This window comes from Xenopus laevis, chromosome 3S (assembly GCF_017654675.1).
Source record: "Xenopus laevis strain J_2021 chromosome 3S, Xenopus_laevis_v10.1, whole genome shotgun sequence".
In the NCBI taxonomy this organism is placed as follows: domain Eukaryota; kingdom Metazoa; phylum Chordata; class Amphibia; order Anura; family Pipidae; genus Xenopus; species Xenopus laevis.
The window spans coordinates 54,880,563-54,906,452 of record NC_054376.1 but is presented as its reverse complement, the minus strand read 5'-3'; the positions used below and the strand labels follow the sequence as shown (position 1 = coordinate 54,906,452).

General features: G+C 39.9%; 2 protein-coding genes across 9 annotated transcripts in view; both read left to right on the top strand.

Moving 5' to 3' along the window:
• rnf111.S (ring finger protein 111 S homeolog) overlaps positions 1 to 5,464 on the top strand; it is a 38,732-nt gene extending 33,268 nt beyond the window's left edge. For 3 of the 7 annotated variants that reach the window (XM_041587734.1, XM_041587730.1, NM_001096742.1), the window contains 2 exon segments: positions 184 to 311; positions 748 to 1,868. In XM_041587734.1, the coding sequence (XP_041443668.1) occupies positions 184 to 311; positions 748 to 865 (246 nt within the window). In that variant the 3' untranslated portion in view covers positions 866 to 1,868. 7 annotated transcript variants of the gene reach the window in all.
• Positions 5,465 to 11,287: 5,823 nt separating this feature from the next.
• Positions 11,288 to 17,022, top strand: ccnb2.S (cyclin B2 S homeolog). 2 transcript variants are annotated; one of them, XM_018254108.2, is made up of 9 exons: positions 11,288 to 11,445; positions 13,357 to 13,485; positions 13,573 to 13,680; positions 14,352 to 14,519; positions 15,223 to 15,381; positions 15,774 to 16,010; positions 16,203 to 16,343; positions 16,438 to 16,548; positions 16,749 to 17,022. In XM_018254108.2, exons 1-9 carry the CDS (start codon positions 11,425 to 11,427, stop codon positions 16,848 to 16,850), a joined length of 1,176 nt encoding a protein of 391 aa, XP_018109597.1. In that variant the 5' UTR covers positions 11,288 to 11,424; the 3' UTR covers positions 16,851 to 17,022. The 2 variants fall into 2 exon arrangements, with proteins under 2 accessions (XP_018109597.1, NP_001081268.1); NM_001087799.1 differs by having other exon boundaries at positions 11,347 to 11,445; positions 13,570 to 13,680.
• The last annotated feature ends 8,868 nt before the right edge of the window (positions 17,023 to 25,890 follow it).

The window sequence follows — 25,890 nt, the reverse complement described above, 5'->3', positions numbered from 1 at the left end:
TCAAGTTAAACTAGGGATACGTCTGCACAAAACAAGACAAACAATGGGGAGAGAAATGTGTTGTTGAATTAGACATGATGAGCGTGGACACTTTGAGCAGACGATCGGGGAATGGTTTTTGCATGTGTTTGCATGAAACAAATCTTTATCCAGTTTGCCAATAATTTCATCTCTACTAATAAGGTATCCACTGATTGGTTCTCACAGAGGAAACTGCACAGCAAGCAAGATGGCGAGGAAGCTACAGAGGAGGACACTGAAGAGAAATGTACAATTTGCCTTTCTATACTAGAGGAAGGTGAAGATGTCAGGTAAATATTTTGTGCCAAGTTTATCTAAGCCATTGTGCCATATAATATGTATAATTCCTATGAGTTAAATGGAAAGTATTGTATAAGCAGGCTAACAGTGTAGCAGCTCGAACGTCTTAACTAGGGGAGTGGAGCAGGTCCAGACTGGGATTCACAATAGGGCCTGGCATTCCAAGTACACAGAGGCCCAAGCAGCCCCCCACCAGCCCAATAAATAGTGACTGTTTATGGCAATTTACAGCAGCCCCTCTGGCATTTGCCAGAACCCACAGATTGCCGGGCCTGGAGTGGAGCTTCTCGTGTTTGAGTCTGAAATAGTCCTTATATTTGAACCAAGAAGGCAGAGGAATGCCCTGGTGAACATCACTCTTGAAATATTAAAATGTATGGTATATATTGAGTATTTTTTCATTTCTTCTTCTCATCTTCACTGCAGACGCCTTCCATGTATGCATCTCTTCCACCAAGTGTGTGTGGACCAGTGGCTGATCACCAATAAGAAGTGCCCCATTTGTAGAGTGGACATTGACACTCAGCTACCTACAGAAAGTTGACATTACCCCAAACAGTATTTTGCCTGTTGCCCCCTTCGGTACTGCAGCCAACCAAAGATGGCATGATGAAACTGCACAGATGTGGAAGCATTAAATAAATCTGGTGTGCTGGCTCTGCCTCCGTGTACAACTAATGCTATAGAATACCGTTTGTATACAGATCATATGTAGGTCCTTTTTGCTGGCAGGTTACTTGTAGCAGAAAAGGATAAATGTATTTATGATTTCCTTTACATTTATTTTTCTTTTACCGTTTGTTTTACTATGTGTTTTTTTTTTTTTTTTTTGCATGGACTCTTGTATTGCATTTCTTTGCACATATTATGGGCTATGTGAGCCCCTTTAAACTTGCAGGCAAGATCTAGCTGCTCTAGTTGTGAGAATTGTGAGTGCGTGCGAGCGTGTGTTTTTACATAGTTCCATGCTAAATGAACATATAATTTTATTCATTACTAACAGTGACATCCTTTAATTTAATCAGTCATGTATTTTAGTTTTTAATATGTAAAGATCTAGAAGAAAAAGAAGAAACCGATGTATAAATAAACATTCCTTATTTAGGAACGACTGGCTGCTGTAAAAAAAAAAAAAAAGTGCTGAATCAATTAATATTTTTAATGCTAAAATCACAATGCTTTGAGACTAACCTAGAATAAATACTTGCAACACGGTTTAGTTCTAATCAATTTCCCTAACGCAGATCACTTTCAGCACAAAGGCAATATGTTTAAATGTCGGAAGTTTAGACTGCTGTTCTTCATTATTTATTTTCTTTCTTTAACACAAACGTGATTTTTCTTCGCTTCTATGAACCCGCTCTTACACATTGTCCAATAGCAAGTAGATACTGGTTCTCCTAATTTGGGTAAGAAACATCAGACTAACATTATACTATAGTCTTAATAAGCAGATCTAATGGCAGGTGTCCATGCATCCAGAAAACTTTCAAGTCCCCACAGTCCCCCCACAGGAGTTTCTGAATTAATAAACTTTGCTAAATGCAGTTGCTTGTTTTGTCTTTCTTTCACCCCTCTTGTCTTTCCCAACCAAAGGGTCAAAGTGTCATGATATTTGCGCACATACCTACACACACTGCCTGGAATTCGACAATTTGGGTTGGTCGGACTTGAATTTTTTGACAATTGAGTGCTGTACTCCTATCTACCACTATGGGTGCATTTTTAGCAATACAGGTGTCAGGGAGCTGTTACCAGGTTACCTCCCCATTGCTCTATTGATAGTCTCTTGCTGGAGGCAAATGGAGGAGGTGATATCACTCCAACTTGCAGTGCAGCAGCAAAGAGTTTTACTGAAGTTAATCAGAGCAAAGGTCACATGACTGGGGGCACCTCGGAAATCTGACATCTCTACCTCCATGTTAGATTTGAAAATTAAATGTAAAATAATCTGTTTGCTCTTTTTGAAAAACAGATTTCAATGCAGCATTCTGCTGGATGAGCACTATTAACATTTTGTAACAATTGTTTTCCCATGACAGAATCCCTGCAATAACCTTGAATGTGTCTGGGATGTATGACACTTACGGACAGATTTATCAAAGGTCGAATTTGTGAATTTGTTTTTACTCTAATAGATTCGAATATAGTTGCAACTCGAATTGGAATTTTTAAGAAAACATTTGAACGTCTAATATTCGATTGAATAGTCCCGACCCGAAAATTCGAGTAGAGTTTTCCGTCTGAAAAAAAGAATGTCAGAAAGGCAATTAACATATTCAAATGGTTCAACAGACCTCTGGCATTGACTTGTAAATGAATGCTGCAGGTTTTAGGTGGCGAATATTTGAATTAGAACGGTTTCCATGGTCGAGGTGTGATAAAGCTCACATTTGAATTTACATTTGAATTGGGGGATTAAAATTTGAATCTGTGACACCAACAAACAATTTGAGAACTCGGCAGGTGTAGCGGGGAGATCCCCTGCATGTTTATTAGTCATGTTGCGTTTCGGTGGCATGCCCCTTCGTCAGACATGCAGATTCACACGTATCTAGGTGATTTACATATCAATTATATATACCCTTTAGCAATTAAGGAAAAGTACCAAAATACATAATTGTTCACATATTTACACAAGGTGATATTATTAGACATATAGTCCATTATAATAAGAAAACCTTTACAAAAATGTATATAAAGTTCATGTGTGAAAAGTTTATACTGTGATCAAGTCCATATTGGTGAACACACTCTGAATAAGTAGCTAAAAATTCAATGTGAAAAAAACATTAATATACAAACGCAACATGAACCACATAGAATACAGTATAAATACTCTTACCCTATCCACAAGCTGCCCCTGGATAGTAAGATGTTCAATGAAAAAATCTATAAAAGAAATGGTCAAAATGAGTACATAGTACATTAGAACAGGGGCCCCAACCTTTCTACCTATGAGCCACATTCAAATCTAAAAGTTGGGGAGCAACACAATCATGAAAGTTCCTTTGGGTGCCAAATAATGGATGTAATTGAATATTGGTAGCCCCTATGTGGACTGGTAGACTATAGGATGGTGTTTGGCAGTAAACTGGTTTTATGCATAAAATTTCCTGGTTTTGGAATATTAAAATACTGAGAGGATAAAGCCTACAACTTAAAAGAATGTTCATCTGTCTTGAAACCAAATTGTATTTTTTTAATGTGAAGAATGAGGGCTACAAACATGGTACTTTTTTTTTTTAGAAAGATGTCAAAGTAGCTTGCTTGACAATCTTTTATTCTATGGCTGCCCTGTAAGCTCATAGGTAGTTTGGGGACCTCCTAGTAAAATGAATGCCCCCCCCCCCCCCCCGTATGACTAAGATCTTCATAGAACTTTGAATAACATAATTTTAAATTAAATGGGTCCCTTAACATGTCTGCAGATCATTTCTCCAAAATCATGGACAACAGTGTTGTAGAAGATGCAGATTATATGGAATAGGTTTGTAACACTTCGCTATGTGAAGAGTCTTCAGTTGTGAATGTTAAATAAAACTAGCTTTACATGTAAAGAGCTGCCCTTTTAGCAAAGTTGCTAAATATGTATCTTTGATTTGGGACATCCAGCTGGGCCAATTTAACAGCATATGCAACAATAGGATGATGTTACAGGCCATTTTACATTACACTCGCATGTTTGGGCCTTAAAGGAGAAGGAAAGGTTAAAACTAAATAAGCTTCATCAGAAAGGTCTATTTAAATACACCAGTAAACCCTCAAAGTAATGCTACTCTGAGTCCTCTTTCAAAAGAAACGCTGCATTTCTTTCCTTCTATTGTGTACACATGGGCTTCTGTATCAGACTTCCTGTTTTCAGCATAAACCTCCAGGGCTAGGGCTTGAGCATGCTCAGTTTGCTCCCCTCGCTGCTGTAATCTGAGCTCAGAGCTATGAGTGAGCAGTGAGCGACTCAGGCAGGGAGTGATGTCACAGCAAGCTAATATGGCAGCTGCTATACTAAACAAACAGAAGACGTCTAGAGCTGTTATACGCATCTCTTCCACCAAGTGTGTGTGGACCAGTGGCTGATCACCAATAAGAAGTGCCCCATTTGTAGAGTGGACATTGACACTCAGCTACCTACAGAAAGTTGACATTACCCCAAACAGTATTTTGCCTGTTGCCCCCTTCGGTACTGCAGCCAACCAAAGATGGCATGATGAAACTGCACAGATGTGGAAGCATTAAATAAATCTGGTGTGCTGGCTCTGCCTCCGTGTACAACTAATGCTATAGAATACCGTTTGTATACAGATCATATGTAGGTCCTTTTTGCTGGCAGGTTACTTGTAGCAGAAAAGGATAAATGTATTTATGATTTCCTTTACATTTATTTTTCTTTTACCGTTTGTTTTACTATGTGTTTTTTTTTTTTTTTTGCATGGACTCTTGTATTGCATTTCTTTGCACATATTATGGGCTATGTGAGCCCCTTTAAACTTGCAGGCAAGATCTAGCTGCTCTAGTTGTGAGAATTGTGAGTGCGTGCGAGCGTGTGTTTTTACATAGTTCCATGCTAAATGAACATATAATTTTATTCATTACTAACAGTGACATCCTTTAATTTAATCAGTCATGTATTTTAGTTTTTAATATGTAAAGATCTAGAAGAAAAAGAAGAAACCGATGTATAAATAAACATTCCTTATTTAGGAACGACTGGCTGCTGTAAAAAAAAAAAAAAGTGCTGAATCAATTAATATTTTTAATGCTAAAATCACAATGCTTTGAGACTAACCTAGAATAAATACTTGCAACACGGTTTAGTTCTAATCAATTTCCCTAACGCAGATCACTTTCAGCACAAAGGCAATATGTTTAAATGTCGGAAGTTTAGACTGCTGTTCTTCATTATTTATTTTCTTTCTTTAACACAAACGTGATTTTTCTTCGCTTCTATGAACCCGCTCTTACACATTGTCCAATAGCAAGTAGATACTGGTTCTCCTAATTTGGGTAAGAAACATCAGACTAACATTATACTATAGTCTTAATAAGCAGATCTAATGGCAGGTGTCCATGCATCCAGAAAACTTTCAAGTCCCCACAGTCCCCCCCACAGGAGTTTCTGAATTAATAAACTTTGCTAAATGCAGTTGCTTGTTTTGTCTTTCTTTCACCCCTCTTGTCTTTCCCAACCAAAGGGTCAAAGTGTCATGATATTTGCGCACATACCTACACACACTGCCTGGAATTCGACAATTTGGGTTGGTCGGACTTGAATTTTTTGACAATTGAGTGCTGTACTCCTATCTACCACTATGGGTGCATTTTTAGCAATACAGGTGTCAGGGAGCTGTTACCAGGTTACCTCCCCATTGCTCTATTGATAGTCTCTTGCTGGAGGCAAATGGAGGAGGTGATATCACTCCAACTTGCAGTGCAGCAGCAAAGAGTTTTACTGAAGTTAATCAGAGCAAAGGTCACATGACTGGGGGCACCTCGGAAATCTGACATCTCTACCTCCATGTTAGATTTGAAAATTAAATGTAAAATAATCTGTTTGCTCTTTTTGAAAAACAGATTTCAATGCAGCATTCTGCTGGATGAGCACTATTAACATTTTGTAACAATTGTTTTCCCATGACAGAATCCCTGCAATAACCTTGAATGTGTCTGGGATGTATGACACTTACGGACAGATTTATCAAAGGTCGAATTTGTGAATTTGTTTTTACTCTAATAGATTCGAATATAGTTGCAACTCGAATTGGAATTTTTAAGAAAACATTTGAACGTCTAATATTCGATTGAATAGTCCCGACCCGAAAATTCGAGTAGAGTTTTCCGTCTGAAAAAAAGAATGTCAGAAAGGCAATTAACATATTCAAATGGTTCAACAGACCTCTGGCATTGACTTGTAAATGAATGCTGCAGGTTTTAGGTGGCGAATATTTGAATTAGAACGGTTTCCATGGTCGAGGTGTGATAAAGCTCACATTTGAATTTACATTTGAATTGGGGGATTAAAATTTGAATCTGTGACACCAACAAACAATTTGAGAACTCGGCAGGTGTAGCGGGGAGATCCCCTGCATGTTTATTAGTCATGTTGCGTTTCGGTGGCATGCCCCTTCGTCAGACATGCAGATTCACACGTATCTAGGTGATTTACATATCAATTATATATACCCTTTAGCAATTAAGGAAAAGTACCAAAATACATAATTGTTCACATATTTACACAAGGTGATATTATTAGACATATAGTCCATTATAATAAGAAAACCTTTACAAAAATGTATATAAAGTTCATGTGTGAAAAGTTTATACTGTGATCAAGTCCATATTGGTGAACACACTCTGAATAAGTAGCTAAAAATTCAATGTGAAAAAAAACATTAATATACAAACGCAACATGAACCACATAGAATACAGTATAAATACTCTTACCCTATCCACAAGCTGCCCCTGGATAGTAAGATGTTCAATGAAAAAATCTATAAAAGAAATGGTCAAAATGAGTACATAGTACATTAGAACAGGGGCCCCAACCTTTCTACCTATGAGCCACATTCAAATCTAAAAGTTGGGGAGCAACACAATCATGAAAGTTCCTTTGGGTGCCAAATAATGGATGTAATTGAATATTGGTAGCCCCTATGTGGACTGGTAGACTATAGGATGGTGTTTGGCAGTAAACTGGTTTTATGCATAAAATTTCCTGGTTTTGGAATATTAAAATACTGAGAGGATAAAGCCTACAACTTAAAAGAATGTTCATCTGTCTTGAAACCAAATTGTATTTTTTTAATGTGAAGAATGAGGGCTACAAACATGGTACTTTTTTTTTTAGAAAGATGTCAAAGTAGCTTGCTTGACAATCTTTTATTCTATGGCTGCCCTGTAAGCTCATAGGTAGTTTGGGGACCTCCTAGTAAAATGAATGCCCCCCCCCCCCGTATGACTAAGATCTTCATAGAACTTTGAATAACATAATTTTAAATTAAATGGGTCCCTTAACATGTCTGCAGATCATTTCTCCAAAATCATGGACAACAGTGTTGTAGAAGATGCAGATTATATGGAATAGGTTTGTAACACTTCGCTATGTGAAGAGTCTTCAGTTGTGAATGTTAAATAAAACTAGCTTTACATGTAAAGAGCTGCCCTTTTAGCAAAGTTGCTAAATATGTATCTTTGATTTGGGACATCCAGCTGGGCCAATTTAACAGCATATGCAACAATAGGATGATGTTACAGGCCATTTTACATTACACTCGCATGTTTGGGCCTTAAAGGAGAAGGAAAGGTTAAAACTAAATAAGCTTCATCAGAAAGGTCTATTTAAATACACCAGTAAACCCTCAAAGTAATGCTACTCTGAGTCCTCTTTCAAAAGAAACGCTGCATTTCTTTCCTTCTATTGTGTACACATGGGCTTCTGTATCAGACTTCCTGTTTTCAGCATAAACCTCCAGGGCTAGGGCTTGAGCATGCTCAGTTTGCTCCCCTCGCTGCTGTAATCTGAGCTCAGAGCTATGAGTGAGCAGTGAGCGACTCAGGCAGGGAGTGATGTCACAGCAAGCTAATATGGCAGCTGCTATACTAAACAAACAGAAGACGTCTAGAGCTGTTATACTCAGGTATGGAAAAGCATTCTAAAGAATAAAAATTGTGTTCTAGCTAGCACTATTGAGGCCAATCTATTGGCAATAAACTGCCTTGGCAGCTTTCCTTCTCCTTTAAGTTGGCCTGTTTATGGGTCCTACCTGCCTGATATCTGGCCAAAGATCAGCCAGATATCTACTAAATGAACAATTCACTATAATAATAATAATAAAAACTGGGTAAATAGGCTGTGCAAAATAAAACGTTTTCAATATAGCTAGTTAGCCAAAAATGTAATCTCTAAAGTCTGGAGTGACTGGATGTCTAACACAACAACACTACTGTCTTAAAAAATTGCCCCTTTATTGGAGCTCCCCATAGATTTTATTTGGTACTTCTATGTGTTTCAAATGAGAAGCTGTCCTAATGGCCCCTGCTAGAAGAACAGTAGGAGGGGGATAGCCAATTGCAGCTTTGCAGTCACACAAGCAAAGACAGGCTTTAGTTTCCTATTAGGTCAGCCTAGCTGTTGATTAGTTCCTATCCAACAGTGCTCAGAGCCGCAGGCTCCCCTGCATAGCCTGGGAATTCAGGGAGCAAGAAGTGGACGAGAAGGGAAAGATTATTAGGGTTTTTGCAGCAATATTCAATAAATAAGTCTGAAATGCTACTTTTTAAAGCACAATTCTTCTATATTTAGAAGAGTATAATGTACTGACACATTCTTGTTTTTTACCCAAAATGTCCCCTTTAAATTCTTCGGGCGTGCATAACCTATTGGCAATCCCCAGTGAATTCGGCTTTCCTTGTCATTCACAGTTATACTTTTCAGAACTTGTGCATCTATTTCTGACGGTTTGCCATACAGACAATTATATCGAGACTGGGACGTTCTTCATTTATTTTCTTTCTAGTAGTGTAGCGGGATGACTTATATTTTATACATAAACTTTGTTTGGCCAAGAAAGAGTGCAAAAAGTTTGTTGTAGTTGTTTGGTAACTTACATTAGGTAAAAGCCCATGACAGCATCCTATAAAAAGACTAAGATAATGGTGTATTGATACACGTTAACACCTATATTAATAAATATAAGAATGGCATCTTTAGGTCATGCTAATCAACAGACTTTTATTTTTAATTAAAATTTACTATGCTAAAATGTTAAAAAAAAAAACCCTTCCTTGTAAATGGGAACTACACTCCCTTAAAAAAATAACGGTAGAAGGAAAGCCTGGTTAAACAGCAACACTGCCTGAGGAACCGCACGGATGTTTGCTATAACCGCAAGTAGCAGAAAAGCAGAGTAAAAAAGATGGCTGCCATTTTGCAGCACATCCTGCTCTCTTCTTCACAACTGTTGACCAAGAGCGCGCCCAGAAGAAGCCACATATGGATGACGTACAAATGCGCACGCTCCTGCTGCAAGCCTGCTGGGCAGGGTTTCCAGCCAAATTGGGCTACTAATTTAAAACCTAGGCTGGTTTTGAAAGTAGAAACTAGATTTGGGCTACTTTTTGGGCCTTTGTGTGGTTTCCAAAGTACAAACCAGCCAAAGGCCCAAAAAGTAGCCCAAACTTGGCTAGTTTTTTTCTTGCCCTAATATGTTAAACCTGTCTCCCAATGCATGTTGGGTAATGTACTTTTTGTTCAACAATTTGGCAACCGGCAAGTTTAATGCAAGACTACAATACCCAGCATGCAATGGGACTGACTTGTGTAGAAGTCGGGAGTTCCCAGATTTTGGGGCTCTGTACCCCAGTCCCCCGGCACTCTTAAGCATTCTTGCATTTTCCAGTGACTTTGCTCAAAATCAGACAATTTTGGAGCAAAAATCTGCTGGCCACCAAAATGTCAAGAGGTTGACCTGTTTCACCAATATTTATTGAAATTGTTTTAGGCCTTATGGGACCCCTATACCTCCTGGGCCCTCCTGTGTAGTTACAAAGTCCAAAATAGCTGTAGCACACAAATCCATTTTGGTAATGCAAAAAGTGACTTTTATTGGCTCATTGCAGACTTCAAAACATGGCCTTGTTTTGAAGTCTGCAATGAGCCAATAAAAGTCACTTTTTGCATTACCAAAACGGATTTGTGTGCTACAGCTATTTTGGACTTTGTTATAACTGTGCTGGCTCTTCGCAGGGGGCCTTATATGCTGTTTAGCACCAGACACCTGAAAAGGTCTATGGAGTAGCAGGTGAGCGCTCTAATTTTTGTGTGGAATCCCCTCTGTAGTTGCGTCCCTGGTGACGGGCGAACCTGTCCCAATTTGCCTCATCGAAAAATTTGAAAAGACATTTTCATATATATTCATTTATTTTTTAGACTTTTTTTTTCCACTGCACATATTGTGCTATTTTGGTCTACTTTTGAAGTGCCTCTTGGATATAATGGCTGCCATCTGGCCACTAAAAATGATGCTTGATCCCAATGTTATTAAAGGAAAACTATACCCCCAAAATGAATACTTAAGCAACAGATAGTTTATATCAAATTGAATGACATATTAAAGAATCTTACCAAACTGGAATATATATTTACATAAATATTGCCCTTTACATCTCTTGCCTTGAACCACCATTTCGTGACTCTATCTGTGCTGCCTCAGAGATCACCTGACCAGAAATACTACAACTCTAACTGTAACAGGAAGAAGTGAGGAAGCAAAAGGCAGAACTCTGTCTGTTAATTGGCTCATGTGACCTTACATGTGGTTTGTAGGTGTGCACAGTGAATCTTACGATCTCAGGGGGTGGTCCTTATTTTTTAAAATGGCAATTTTCTATTTATGATTACCCAATGGCACATACTACTAAAAAAGTATATTATTATGATAATGGTTCATTTATATGAAGCAGGGTTTTACACATGAGCTGTTTTACTCAGTATCTTTTAATAGAGACCTACATTGTTTGGGGGGTATAGTTTTCCTTTAATAGGGAAAAAAGAAATATATACAAAGACCGAGTGCTGGCGAAAAAAATTACCTCAGGCACTGCACTACTAGTATCCACCACAGCCTTGTGGCTAAGGAAACTTCCTGGAAGAACGTACAACACCTCCACGCAAAAATGATTCATGCGCACGCTACGTACGAGCGTTATTATTTCCCACAATTCTTCGGGGCCTCTGTCCAAATATCGCGATTCTTTGAAGTTATTACCAAGCGAACGAACTTTTACCATTATTTACGCATTCATTTATAACTAATGCCTAAATATATCGTTGCAGCCATATGTATTAAGTGTGCGTAAAACAAAATTGAAAAACCCCCGGTCTATCGCGGAAATTGAGCAGTGACCTGTGTTGCCATGGCGCCCCGGTGTAGCCAATCAGATTCAAGCACACGTAGCAACCATGTCCAATGGGAGTGCAGCGAGCGATATTTAAAAGTCTCCTAGAGCGGTGTTGGTTATAGGCGTCGAATTGTTTTTGTGATCCTGGGCCGTAGACTTTTTTTGCTAGATTTTATCGGTTGGTTTTAAACGTCCTTTTACCGGAGATGGCTACTCGTCGCGCTGCTGTAAGTACAGACATTTGTCTGAGCGGTTATAGTGTAAAGTAACGACAGTATTTTGTTTATGGCTGATCGGTTAGTGGTGGTGGGTTGTTTCTACATTTTTGCTGCGTTTTATGGTTTTTATGATTAGGAACAACGCGCCTCTTTGCATAGGAACAGGCCTCAGTGAGGTAGTCGGTATATTGGTGGGGATACAGCCTTATATTCTTGGCTATACTGAACTGGCTCACTGCCTCTTCCTAGCCACTATTTTTGTTTTTTTTCTCAAAATATTGAGCTAAGGTGCCTGAGCTCTTGCAGTCCACATGTTTTTCTGTTCACTCTTTACTCCTCGCCCAGACTGACCCCTGTCTCCTCCCACTATGCTTCATAGCAGCAATGAGCTGTTAACTTTGTCTCTAGCTCTTGTTACTGGTATTTGTCGCTGCTATTTGGATGTACAGGTATTGGATCTGTTATCCAGAAAGATTTGAGTTACAGAAAGGCAGTCTCCCATACTCCAGTTTTACCCAAATCTAAAACTTTTAATTTCCTTTTTTTCTCTCTCTAATAAAACAGTAGCTTGTACTTGATCTGAACTAAGATAAAATGAATCCTTATTGGAAGCAAAACCAGCCTATTGTGGTTTATGATTCTCTAGTAGACTTAAAATGATGTTGACCCATTCCTATAAAAATAGGACCGTATCGGTGAAAAGAAGCTGCACTCAAACAATAAGCGGCTAAAAGATCTCCAAAGCCGCCCCAGCCCGGTGAACCTTCGTAACGGCGACCTTCCGACTCTGTTAAATCTTCCTGAGTTGTTTCAGTCACGCTGGGCCGGGGGTGGTGCGATCCCTACATAGGTTGGAGTTCTGTTCATCTGGAATCGGCCTATGGAAATTGCCCCAGCCCGGTGTGACTGGAACAACTCCACGAGATTTAATGGTGTTGGATGGTCGCCGTTACTAAGGTTTGCCGGGTTGGGGACTTTTAGCTGATATTTCACGTGCAGCTTCTATTTACTGATACCAACTCTTTTCTATAATTTTATAGGAATGGGTCAGTATCACTAAGGTATAAAGATCCCAGGTCCAGAGCATTCTGAAAAACGGGTTTCATACTTGTACTAGTGTCAGTGGCTTTTCACTACAAAATGGCAAAAATACCATGCTATAGACCAGGGATCCCCAACCTTTTTGAACCCATGAGCAACATTCAGAAGTAAAAGGAGTTGGGGAGCAACACTAACGTGAAAAATGTTCTTGGGGGACCAAATAAGGGCTGTGATTGGCCATTTGGTAGCCCCTATGTGGATTCTCAACCTACATCGAGGCTCTGTTTGGCACTGCACCTGGTTTTTATAAAACCAAACTTGCCTATAAACCAGGAATTCAAAATAAGCACCTGCTTTGAGGCCACTGGGAGCAACATCCAAGGGGTTGGAGAGCAACATGTTACTCACGAGCTACTGGTTGGGGATCACTGCCATAGACCATACTGAGAATTGCCACTGTTAAACACATGTCTTGGCAAAGCAGACTATTGCTGTTGTATTTTGTAGCTTCTACTAGTAGCTCTGTGTCTTTACACTAATGTATATTAAACTCCAAGAATCTTTTTGGTTACTCAATGCATTGTGTGCCAACTAATCTGGGTAAGTCAGGGTATAATATAACTGTAACAAATGCTGTCTGTTTAACTCGAAGGCAACATCTATATAAGCTGTAGAGGATGGTAACTTAAATGTGAATTCATCTATGGAACATGAGCTTATTCAGCTGTATTTATAGTGAAGTACATGGAAGTTTATAAACTGGGTTATTTCTGAGCTGATAAGCTATTGCTAGCCTCGTTACTTTCAGACTTTCTCTTGGGATATGGACCAATGAAAGCAAAACTCTATTACTATTATAAGTGTTCCTATTTTCTTCAGATTCCCCGTGAAGCGGATAATATCCTTGGGGGTGCAATGCGATCCAAAGTTCAAATGAATAGCAGACGAGCTGCTTTGGGAGAGATTGGCAACAAAGTGACTGTGCGAGGAAAACCACCTGCAGTAAAGGTATATCAGTTTTTTTTTTTTTGTTTTTTTTTTTTAAATTAGACCTGACCTTAAACAAGCGGTAATTGACACTGTTCTCTTTAGCAGTCTTCCAATGCTGTGGCAAAGCCTTCAAAGATGGCAGCAACTAAAGTGGCAAATGTTAAGACTAAGCATGTACCTGTGAAACCAGTTGTAGCTGAAGCTGCCCCCAAAGTAAGTATTAAAGGAAAACTATACCCCCAAACAATGTAGGTATAAAGATATTTCATAAAACGGCTCATATGTAAAACCCTGCTTCATGTAAAACCATTTTCATAATACTTTTCTAGTAGTATATGCCATTGAGTAATAGAAAACTGACATTTTAAAAATATAAGGGCCGCTCCTGGGATCGTATGAGTTCACTGTGCATGCAAACATACCAAATGGCCCCGGCTAGATGCCATACTTGGGTCACCAATTAACAGTTCTGTCTCTTGCTTCCACCCTCCATTTCTGTTAGAGTTGTAGTATTTCTGGTCAGGTGATCTGAGGCAGCACACAATCACAAAATGGTTGCTCAAGGCAAGAGATGTAAAAGGGCAGTATTTACTTGAATATAGAGACCAGTTTGGTAAGATTCTTTAATATGCCAACCTGTTCTGAAAAAAAACCTCAACTACCCCCCAGGGAGATGCCCCATACTTACCCCTCGTCGCAGTTAAGTATGGGGCATCTCCGTGGCGGGGTAGCTAGCTTGGAGGGAGTGGCCCTACCTGGGGTGGGGGTACAGGTTTTTCAGAACAGGTTGCCTTCTCCTTGTTGCTCAAGTGTTCATTTTGGGAGTATAGTTTGCCTTTAAGCAGCTAGTGTTAAGCACTCATTACCAAGCTGTCTTCTGCCAGGTGCCTTCCCCTGTGCCGATGGATGTGTCCTTGAAAGAGGAAGAGCTGTGCCAGGCATTCTCCGATGCACTGACCAGTGTTGAAGACATTGATGCAGATGATGGTGGAAACCCTCAATTGTGCAGTGACTATGTGATGGACATCTATAACTACCTTAAGCAACTGGAAGTAAGGGACTGTTAGTCTTTGTTCTGAGTGATAACTTCCAACTTCGTTCTTAACAGCTGTTTGTAGCCCCACAAGAAATTTCAACTCAAGATTATGGCAAGGATCACCTGGTTGTACAGTACTCTGTGCAGTTGATCTTGTTCCAGTAAATCTACAACCTGAGGGAACTGCAGAAAAACAGTTGGCTTGATAAAAAATTGTGCTCTTTTCTGAGCTGTCCTGTGCTAATAAGCCTTAGTGTGACACCCTAAGCTCAGTAACTGCCAGCAGTAAAGATGGGAAGTTACAGGGGCATCTTTAGAGGACTAGATCTTTACCGTGAAGGCAGCAGTTTGCTTTTACAGGAAGAGAAGCCCACAAATGATCTACCCTTCCCCTGTTGAGGCCATTCTACTAGGGTCATGGAATAGCCCACTGTTTTATAAGCAGCATAACACTGAAATACCTGTGCAGGTATAGACAAAGATCAGATGTTGGTCATGCCGCAAACTGTTAGCCTTTTACCCTTGACCTTAAAACAAATTATCATATAGTATTGCCTAGTTATTGCTGCAGTAGGTGCATTAGAGCAAACCTTTAAAATAATCGTAAATCAGTATTTCATAAATAACCAAGAAAAGCTAAAATATATCTGGATAAGCTGATGTATTTCCTCTTCAGCAGTGGCTTGTATATTAAGTATCTTGGCTTCCTCCCCCATTAGGTTCAACAGTCTGTACATCCTTGCTATCTTGAAGGAAAAGAAATTAATGAGCGTATGAGAGCTATCCTAGTTGACTGGCTTGTTCAAGTGCATTCTAGGTTTCAGCTTCTTCAGGAGACTTTATACATGGGCGTTGCAATCATGGATCGCTTCTTACAAGTAAGTGACTTTTCTCTCAATTGCCTGTGTAATTCTGAGTAAAGTAAACTTAACTTTTTCTGCTTTTAACTAAAACTATGGTCTGGCACTAATTGGAATTGTGAATGCAGGGAAGATTACCAGACTAAAATAAAAGGACCCTATACCATCATTATGCATAGGGCTTGTGCTGAATAACTCAAACCAGACTGATCATTTTCAGTATAAACTGGAATGATCAAGCTATTTGATCTTGTGAGGCAGATAATTAAGATTAAACACCCTTCATTTTCTTTCTTCATAACGGTTAGGTCACCTGTGCACAGAAAAATGAGTTTGCTTAATGACTGCTCTGTTTCATGGCTATAGTTGTCATTTACTAACTTCTGCAAAAACCTTGTTCTCCAATCTAGGTTCAGCCAGTCTCCCGCAGTAAGCTTCAGTTGGTTGGTGTTACTTCCCTACTAATTGCTTCAAAATATGAAGAGATGTACACTCCAGAGGTTGCAGACTTTGTTTATATCACCGATAATGCCTATACTGCATCTCAGATCAGAGAAATGGAAATGATTATCCTTCGACTCCTCAACTTTGACCTTGGACGGCCATTACCTCTCCACTTCCTCAGACGGGCTTCAAAATCTTGCAGTGTAAGTAGTAGATTTTAGATGACACTCTACACATACTGTGACACTAAACATGAAAATCATACAGAGAACGCCACTGGCACAAAATATACTTAATGAATTGCCATGAATGTGCCAAAGCATTTTTGCACTGCCATGCAGCAAGGGATTAGTGTGGCTGACCAAAGCTCAAACTTTTTTTTTTTCTCCATTTAGGCTGATGCAGAGCAACATACCCTTGCAAAATATTTGATGGAGCTTACACTCATAGACTATGAAATGGTCCACATCAAGCCTTCAGAAATTGCAGCTGCTGCCCTCTGCCTATCTCAAAAAATTCTTGGCCAGGGAACCTGGGTAAGTCATCTTCCCTCTCTAGTTGACACATTCCACAAAGGGTAGTACACAAAATGTATTATATTTTTTTTCTTCCCAACCCCCCCCCCCCCAGGGTACCACTCAGCACTATTACACAGGCTACACAGAAGGTGACTTGCAACTGATCATGAAGCATATGGCTAAGAACATAACCAAAGTCAACCAGAATCTAACAAAGCATGTGGTAAGTGGAACATGTATCCTCATTCAGCTGCCGATTATTATAACTATCTCCCTGACTTATTGTGATAAACATTTGGTGCATCAGGACATGAGGTGGTGCCTACAGCCCCACAGTAGGCAAATACTGCTCTATGCACTCAAATGTTTAGCTGTTCTATTGATCCAGCAACTAAATAACTTTTTTTTTTTTTTTTCTATTAGGCTGTGAGGAACAAGTATGCTAGCAGTAAACTGATGAAGATCAGCACCCTTCCTCAGCTTATGGCTCCTCTAATCACAGAGCTTGCTGCAAGTCTCTCTTAGAACTGTTAAGTGACCCTTTCAAAGAGAACCACTAATTGCACTTTTAACGTTGCTGCTGGCAAATGCTGCTGTTCCTGTAAATATGTTTGTATTTTTTATTGACTCATTTGTGAACTTTGAGTAATCAATGCTGTAATGTCAGTATGAAATAAAACTTCACATTTTTTATTTACACGTCTGACTTATTTGACACCACCTGCTCTGTTGCTAGAGTACATAGGGCATACTCACTTGCCCATGCATAATAGGCCTGGTTATAGTTTAAAATAACCCCACATTAACCGTTCCACTTAAGTGACCTGTTTAACTGAATATTGGTGCAAATAACTCTTCCTTTGTACACAGATCATTGACCTAACGATCGTGCAACTGTACATTAACTGGCTGATGTGGCATAATTGTGTGTATTGTAAAATGTATACCAAGGGGTGGCCCTTTGTACTGACTCCATCACAAACTATGACCTAAGCAAAGGGGAGAACTAAAAGGGGCAGATTTATCAAAGGAATTTTCTAATTCAAATTTCAAGCTAGTGTGTGTACTTCACCTAGGGAATAGTCCAAATTCTATTTGGATTTGAGAAATTCAAATATCGAAATATGTACAGGCAATTTAAAAATTTGACTTCGACCATTCGCCATCTAAAACCTGCCGAATTGCTGTTTTAGCCTATGGGGGACTCAATTGGTGAGACTATGGGAAACTTTTTTTTTTTTTTTTTTGGGCCTATTTGATCAAAAAACAATTTCAGTTGGTCTTTTTGAATTCTAATTTCAACTCTAGATATGCCCCTAAATGTGTATTAGGACATGTCCATCTAGAACTCAATTGGATACTACTGTCCCTTTGGAACACAGTAGTTGGGTCATCTGGAAGTACTGATTAATAATGTATCAGTAACTTGTGATCACTTTGACCAGACTATTGGCTGGAAGATCTAACAAATACTACTGTGCAGTTAGTAACTTTGAAACAATGTTAGAGTGAAATGTTTGGAATTACTCATGCAGAGAATAGCACACTTAAAGTATAACCCCTATGCCTTTGTCTTGGTACTCTAAGGATTCACCAGGTTTTTTTGTTTTTTTTTTCAAGCTATGCTATTTGAGGATGACTGGTGTTGCCTGACTGGTGCTTTTGTAGAGGGCTGGCAGCCATTGGGCTGTGTCCTAGGCATACCTCAAATACAATGGCTTCATGAGAAGCTTGGATGGCTTTTTTAGCAAGTGAGGAAATACAGGGTTCTTGGTACAAGTTGAACTGCAAGGAGTCTTTGAAACCCAATATGCATATGGTTCCTAAACTGCTCAAAGCTCATTGCTTTTATATGTAGTTTTATCTTAGTGCAAGCTTTGACAAATGTTAATTTTAATCTGTACTCATTGAATTTGGGTGGCTTCCCTCAATCATTCAAAATGGTTTTTACCATGTCACGGCAAAGGCAAGCATAATCCAGAAGCCCAGTTGGGAGGAGAATAATTTCATCTGGAAGTATGCTTAAACTTCTACATTTTAACCACTGGCAGATGATCAAGCTTTCAACCAACATTTTTGCAAATTTTTTTTTTCCCCCCCCCAAGCATGTTCACCATATTCTCAATTTCAGTAAGTTATGTTCAACTATTGTGCCTACAGGACTTAAGCACCCCTAGTAGCAGTAGTACTAAACCAGGATTCTCCAGTTTTATTTAACAATTGTGTATAGTTTTCCTCTTGTGGATATGACCTCTCTGGTATAGATCTAAGACTTTTAATGTCTCTGTTGCAAGGCCTATATTAAAGTCACATTAGTCATGGGACTGGCTCTAATTCCTAATTGCCATAACCATAAATCAGTGCTGTTTAACTTGTGTGTAGTGATGTCACTTACCTGATACCCCAGCTGGTGCTTTTGTTAGCAGAGAGCTGTGGTGGCCTGGTGTACTGCTGTGAGCTTCACTGAGCATCTCTCTTCTTTGTGTATGTGCAGTAGAGGGAAAAGCCAAATCAATAAGAGAGAAGCAGAACCCCAGCCCAATGCAGCTTTCTCCTAAGAGGAGCATTGGCCTGTAATGTAAGAAATGAAAAAATGAATGTGGCTAAAAATGCAATTTTTTTTATACTGAACTTATTACCCCAGCCTAAAGTCTCAGCTTGTCAATAGTAGCAATGATCCAGGACTTCAGACTTGTCACAGGGGGTCATCATCTTGAAAAGTGTCTGTGACACTGGCATGCTCAGTGGGCTCTGAGCAACTGTTGAGAAGCTAAGCTTAGGGGTTGAAGCTACGATTTGGTGGTGGCTACGATTTCGATGGAGACTTGGGGTTCGAACATTAGTCTACCAATATTGCTACTTTAGCATAATTTCTAGTCCTCTCCATGTCCATTAAGATAGTTTCACACAATGCACAGGGCCTCAATTCTCCAGCGAAAAGGCGGGCAGCATTTCAGACTTATGACCGTTTATCTCCGGATATATTATGCATACAGGAAACTCATTTTACTCAGACTTCCTATCCTAAATTTTTCCACAAACATTATACGAGGTTCTATCTCTCCTCTACTTCCAGTAAACATAGAGGTGTGGCAGTGCTACTCCATAATAGGTTCCCTTTTACTGTTACGAAGGCCATACCTGACAGTCAGGGGCAATATCTTATTTTATTGGTGACCCTATACGACATATCTTATGTTATAGTCTCTTCCTACGCCCCGAACGATTCCACGCTTCTCTTTTTTGAGACGCTGCTCCGTAAACTGCCTGATGTTCCAACGGCACGACTTCTGTGGGCTGGGGATTTCAATCTATCTTTTCACCATTCTCTAGATAGATCCTCCATTGATAGCACCTCAAGACATAAGAAAACCACCAAACAAATTGAATCTCTCTTACATACCTACAGTCTAGCCGATTCTTGGAGGGAGTTTCGCTCTACTAACAGGGGATATACCCATTACTCACATGTACATCACAGCTATTCTCGGATAGATTACATTCTGGTCAATACCCGTGATGTCTCTAAAATTATCGATTCTAAAATTTCACTCTGTGCTTGGTCAGACCATGATATAATGGTCACCACGCTCGATCTGCAAACATCCCCTACTATACGGCCTACTTGGCGACTCAATGAAAGTCTTTTAGCCGATCCAGACTGTATTGCCCTCATTGAGACAGACCTTAACCAATTTTTTGCTGAAAATTGCACTTTAGATGCTTCCCCCGCTTGGGTATGGGTTGCGCAGAAAGCGTTCATTAGGGGCTGCCTCATTCGCTATGCAGCGAAGAGAAAAAGGGAGAGATTACAGACACCTACTATATTAGAAATGGAATTAACTGACTTGGAAACAGCCAACAGATCACACCCTACTAATCGCACTAGGCACCGTATAGAAGAGATTAAACAGAAAATAAGAGCTTGTCAAATAACTACGGCGGAACACGCCATCCGTAAGACTAACCATAAATTTTACTTATACGCCAACAAGCCTGATAAAATGCTGGCCAACCTATTAAAGGCCCATAATAAACGTAACTCCATTCATAAGATCCGTCAGCCTGATGGCCGTATCACTTCCGACCCGAATGCTATAGTTTCGGCCTTCCAAACTTATTATCAAACCCTTTATGATTCCCCACCCCAGATGAATGACGCGACCTTGCACCGATTCATTCAGCAACATGCCCCAGCTCCAATGACAGAGGAGATGAAATTGATGTTAGAGGAAGAGATTACGTATCAGGAGATCGAAATTGCTATAAAAAATCTGAAGTCAAACAAGGCCCCTGGTCCTGATGGCTTTTCTTCCCTATATTATAAAAAATTTCAGACTCAGCTGATTCCCCACCTACAGACACTATTTCGACATATTGTTGCAGGTCACCCTTTACCACCAGAGATGAATGAGGCTAGAGTAACCGTAATTCCTAAACCTAATAAAGACCCCCTATCTATTAAAAACTATAGACCGATTTCCTTATTGAATTTGGACATCAAATTGCTTGCTTCCATTCTGGCTCATCGACTGAATAAAGCTCTTACTACACTAGTCCATAAGGACCAAATCGGATTTATACCCTCTCGCCAAGCGCCTGATAATATCAGAAAGGTTGTTAACCTGATAGCTCACGCTAATAAGACTAACACTCCCCTCTGTCTTCTTGCGCTTGATATTGAGAAAGCGTTTGACACCCTAAACTGGAGGTATCTTTTCGGTTTACTCGAAGCGATAGGAGTAGGCTCCAATTTTTTGAATACGCTAACTTATTATCATGATCCAAGAGCCAAACTTAATCTTCCATCTACAGATCCGCAGGCATTTATCCATATTAAGAGGGGCACTAGACAAGGATGCCCACTCTCTCCGGCTTTATTCGCCCTGGCTATGGAGCCTCTGGCGAGAGCCATTAGGGAACACCCAGATATTAAAGGCTTGCGAGTCAAGGGTAGAGAATACAAGCTCTCGATGTTTGCGGATGATCTGTTGCTACATGTAACAAACCCGCTTACTTCTCTCCCTAACTTACAAAACTCCTTAATCGACTTCGCCAAGGTATCTGGTCTCAAGATTAACCCCGATAAGTCTGAAATGCTGCCCTGTAATGTGCCAACACATGTCGTTAAACTGATAGAACTTAATTTTGGTTTCCATGTTAGAACTGACTCTCTACAGTATTTAGGTATTAAGATAACTAGCTGGATCCCCTCTCTATATAAAGCTAACTTTAGACCAATGCTACATACTTTGATTCAAGATCTGTTGAAATGGGACAAGCATAAAATCTCATGGATCGGTCGGATCCACTGTGTTAAAATGGTGTTGCTCCCTAAACTCCTCTATTTGTTTAGAACGCTCCCAATTAGAGTATCTCTACCGGATTTGCACGCACTACAATCCAGAATTCATGCCTTTATTTGGCAACACAAGCATCCTCGGATTTCAAGGCAAACGATGCACCTCCACAAAGCTAATGGTGGATTGGCGGTGCCGCATCTGGTGAAATACTATTGGGCGGCCCGGCTGGCACAGCTTCCTACATTACATGCTGGTCCTATGGCCCCACTTTGGGTACAGTTAGAGGATGACCTCTTGTACCCGTATTTATCTCACCACCTACTCTGGCTACCGCGGATACCTTTCTCTAGCCTCTCGGACCCCTCACCAATTACTCTAGACATGTTGCGATTGTGGAATATGCTGCGGAAGAGATTTCACCTTATGTCTACTCCATCACCTTTAACGCCTTTACTGAATAACCCGGACTACCCGCCAGGCCTGTCCAGACGTCAATTTGCATGGTGGTCTTCAAATGGAGTCACCACCCTTCAGTCATTGACGAGACTAGGGAAGCCCCTCTCACAGCAACAACTCCTGGACGCTTATACTCCTCCTTTGAGTGAAGGTTTCCAAGTCACACAATTACTCCACTTTGCTAGACAACAACTGCGGAAGACTGCCTCAGGCTCCTTTACGTCTACGGCACTGGAAACCATTAGTGCTCAGAGCCCTCTACAACCGGGTGTCCTCAGTACCTTATATCAACTTTTGAACCACCCTCCTCAACAGCCCCAAAAATTGGGGTTTATGCTGAAATGGGAAGCAGATCTAGCTATAACACTTACGCCTGCACAATGGTCACATTGCAGCTTGACCGCCCATAAAGGGAGCACTTGTGTGACTGTTAGAGAGACCTCTATTAAGTTGCTCCATAGGACTTACCTGGTCCCTACACGGCTACACAAATTTTATCCTGCATATAACCCACAATGTTATCGTGGATGCCCCGATCCGGGGTCGTTACTTCATATATGGTGGACATGTCCCGTGGTGTCTCGCTTCTGGGACGCTGTGGCAAATCTTCTCTCTGGAGTTTTTCATGTTCCATTCCCTAAGGACCCGCTAGTGATGTTACTTGGTAAAAAACCACCTACGTTTGATAACTCGGCCCATAGACTGAGTCAGCATGTCTTAATGGCCGCTAGATTGATTGTTGCAGGACGCTGGAAGAAACCGGACTTACCCCTAGATTCTCTGAAAGCAAAGATCATCTCTATTGCTACTAATGAGAAACTCACATATACTTTGAAAAATGATTTGGACGCATTTAATAAAATATGGCTTCCCTGGGTGGCATACGAGCTTGATCCCACTTTATTTGCGGCTCTACAGGCCTGATGAGGGGTCCGATCTGGTTAGTCATTGTCTATACATTTGGCTTGTACATGTTCTATTTGATTGCACGCTGCACAGTACCCCACCGCCATGTATGTTTATTTATTTAGTTTTCTCTTTGCTATTCCTACTGCTCTACCAGGTGACATGTGCTTTTAATTTACTTTTCCTTTCCCCCCGTCCCTCTCTTTTTGCTTTTGTCCCTTCTCTTCCTATTCTATTCTTCTATCACATCCACTGTTTTTGTATTATTCTGCCAATATTGGGAGTGGGATACCACATGTTGTGGATGCCCTCTCGCTTGTGATGGTGCTGCTTTGCTATTCAATAAAACTTGTCAGTTTAAAAAACACCATTTTGTTGTTACTGTTCCTTTACACTCAACCTACTATAGGTCACTTCTTACTGACATCAATGAGAAGTGCACAGTTGTTTGGCACCAACATTTAAAGGAGAACAATTGTGAAAATGAAAATTTTATATATGCTATTGCTTCCGCATACCGAAATAAGAGGTTTTCTAAATATCAATGAAAAATTCTGTACTGTTTCTAAAATAATCAAGTTTAACTATTCCTCTCTCAGCATCTGTTTGCACAGCCAAATCAATAAGAGAGAAGCAGAACCCCAGCCCAATGCAGCTTTCTCCTAAGAGGAGCATTGGCCTGTAATGTAAGAAATGAAAAAACGAATGTGGCTAAAAATGCAATTTTTTTTATACTGAACTTATTACCCCAGCCTAAAGTCTCAGCTTGTCAATAGCAGCAATGATCCAGGACTTCAGACTTGTCACAGGGGGTCACCATCTTGGAAAGTGTCTGTGACACTCACATGCTCAGTGGGCTCTGAGCAGCTGTTGAGAAGCTAAGCTTAGGGGTTGAAGCAAATTATCAAGCAGAAAATGAGATTGACCTGTAATATAAGGTGATGCTACAGGGCTGATTATTAAATTCTGATGCTAATTAAACTGGTTACTGTGCTGCCATGCAGTAATTATCTGTATTAATTACTAATCCGCCTTATATTGACATTTATATTCTGTGTACTGTATATTAAGTTGGTCCCTAAGCTCAGTAAGTGACCGCAGCACAGATGACGTGCAGTGGATCGTCGGAAAGGAAGATGGGGAGCTACTGGGGCATCTTTGGAGACACAGATCTTTACTGCTAAAGGGCTGTGGTTACCTTGGACTGGTATAGAAGCCCAAAATAATAACATACAACACTTATAGACTACTTATTTAGTTAGGTTTTAGGAACAGGAACACCAACAAATGAAAGTGTATTCAATTAAAATATAATGCACTGTTGGCCTAAACTGGTAAAACTGGTTTGTTTTCTTCAGCAGCTCTACCATAGTCTATATAAACGAGCTGCTGGGTAGCTGTGGGGGCAGCCATTCAAAGCCAAAAAAGGAGAGAAGGCACAGGATTGTTTCTCTTCATTCTGTCTTCATGCAGGAGTTGGGTGTCAGATATTCATTGACAGTTAGATCCAATATATCTTATAAGGGGCTCCTTTTGCCTAGAAGATGTATTAGAGCTCACTATTAAAATCAGCAGAAATCCTGTCTCTCTACATGCAGAATTTGTGCAAAATGCAGTTATTTTGTTTGTACAAGGTGGCAGGGGCCCCAAGGACTCATGAAAAATCTGTCTCAATGTAAGAAAATAAAGAATAAAACTTTTCTGTTCAACTGAGTAACGAACATCAATTACAGCCTGTTTTATAGTGATTACAGTTCCTTTATTTAAATTTGTAAAAATGCAAAGTGCTGGGATATGGCTAATGACAAACAGCTATTTCTTGAAAAAAATTCCTTAATGCACATTTTCTGTAACAAATAAAACAAGAAGTGAAGCGAGAAACCGTACCAACAATTAGCACTATATGACACTAAGTATAATCAGATGTTAGTACAATTTATAGGAATTTACCAAGCACTACACAAGAAAGATTCTCTTACACAAAAAGGGGAAATAAAAGAGAAGAAAGACATTGGCTTTTTACATCACAGAGAGATCTAAAATGAAAATTGTTAAAGAAACCCAATATAAAATGCAGTTTATATCCCTTTTACATTCCCTAGGTTATGTGGGTGCAATGCAATATCCGTAATAAGCATATCCATCTTTAAACGGTGGATTCCTGCAGTATATCCACCAGTAGGAACTAAATTATAACTCACTAGTATCATTAAAAAGAATAAAAGCTGTCAGATTGAAACCTTAATTCTTGTAGGGCTTTCATTTCTGCATCTGAAACAATATCAGACACCCAATGAAAAGCATCCAGTGTTAGCTGGAAGATCTCATAACATAATCAATGATGTCAAACTGTATGTAGTTGTGGCTGAGTGAGATCTCCCAGCAGGCCATGACAGCCAAAAAGCTACAAGCTGTTCAAGATGAAGCAATAAAATAAGAGAACGAATGAAAAAAAAAGTGCTGCCACTTGTGCAAAAGAAATGAGCAAAACCAAGTAGAGAACTTCTGGAAGGCTTTCCAATGGAAACATGAGCCACTTTACTGCTAATAATAATAATAATATACGCACAAATGCACTTTGGTTCCATGTAACATGACCATGTTCTTAACATGAAGTACAATTGTACAGCAATACAAACGACACTTAAATACAATGCATCATATCCAAAATCAAATGTAGGTACAATGTGGCAATGGCCACTACAACCGGTGACTCCAAGCAACTCTAAGCAGGGTGGGCTCCTACTGGCAACAAGAATAAGGGGTCAATTATGAACTCAAGCACAGTTGTGGGACTGCTAATTTGGTTCTTGCATCAACGTTTGCTCGTTGCACTTCCATATAGTAGCACTGACTGCGGCTGCCTTCTTCCTGCCTCCTGTTCTGAGTTTTTGGCAGTT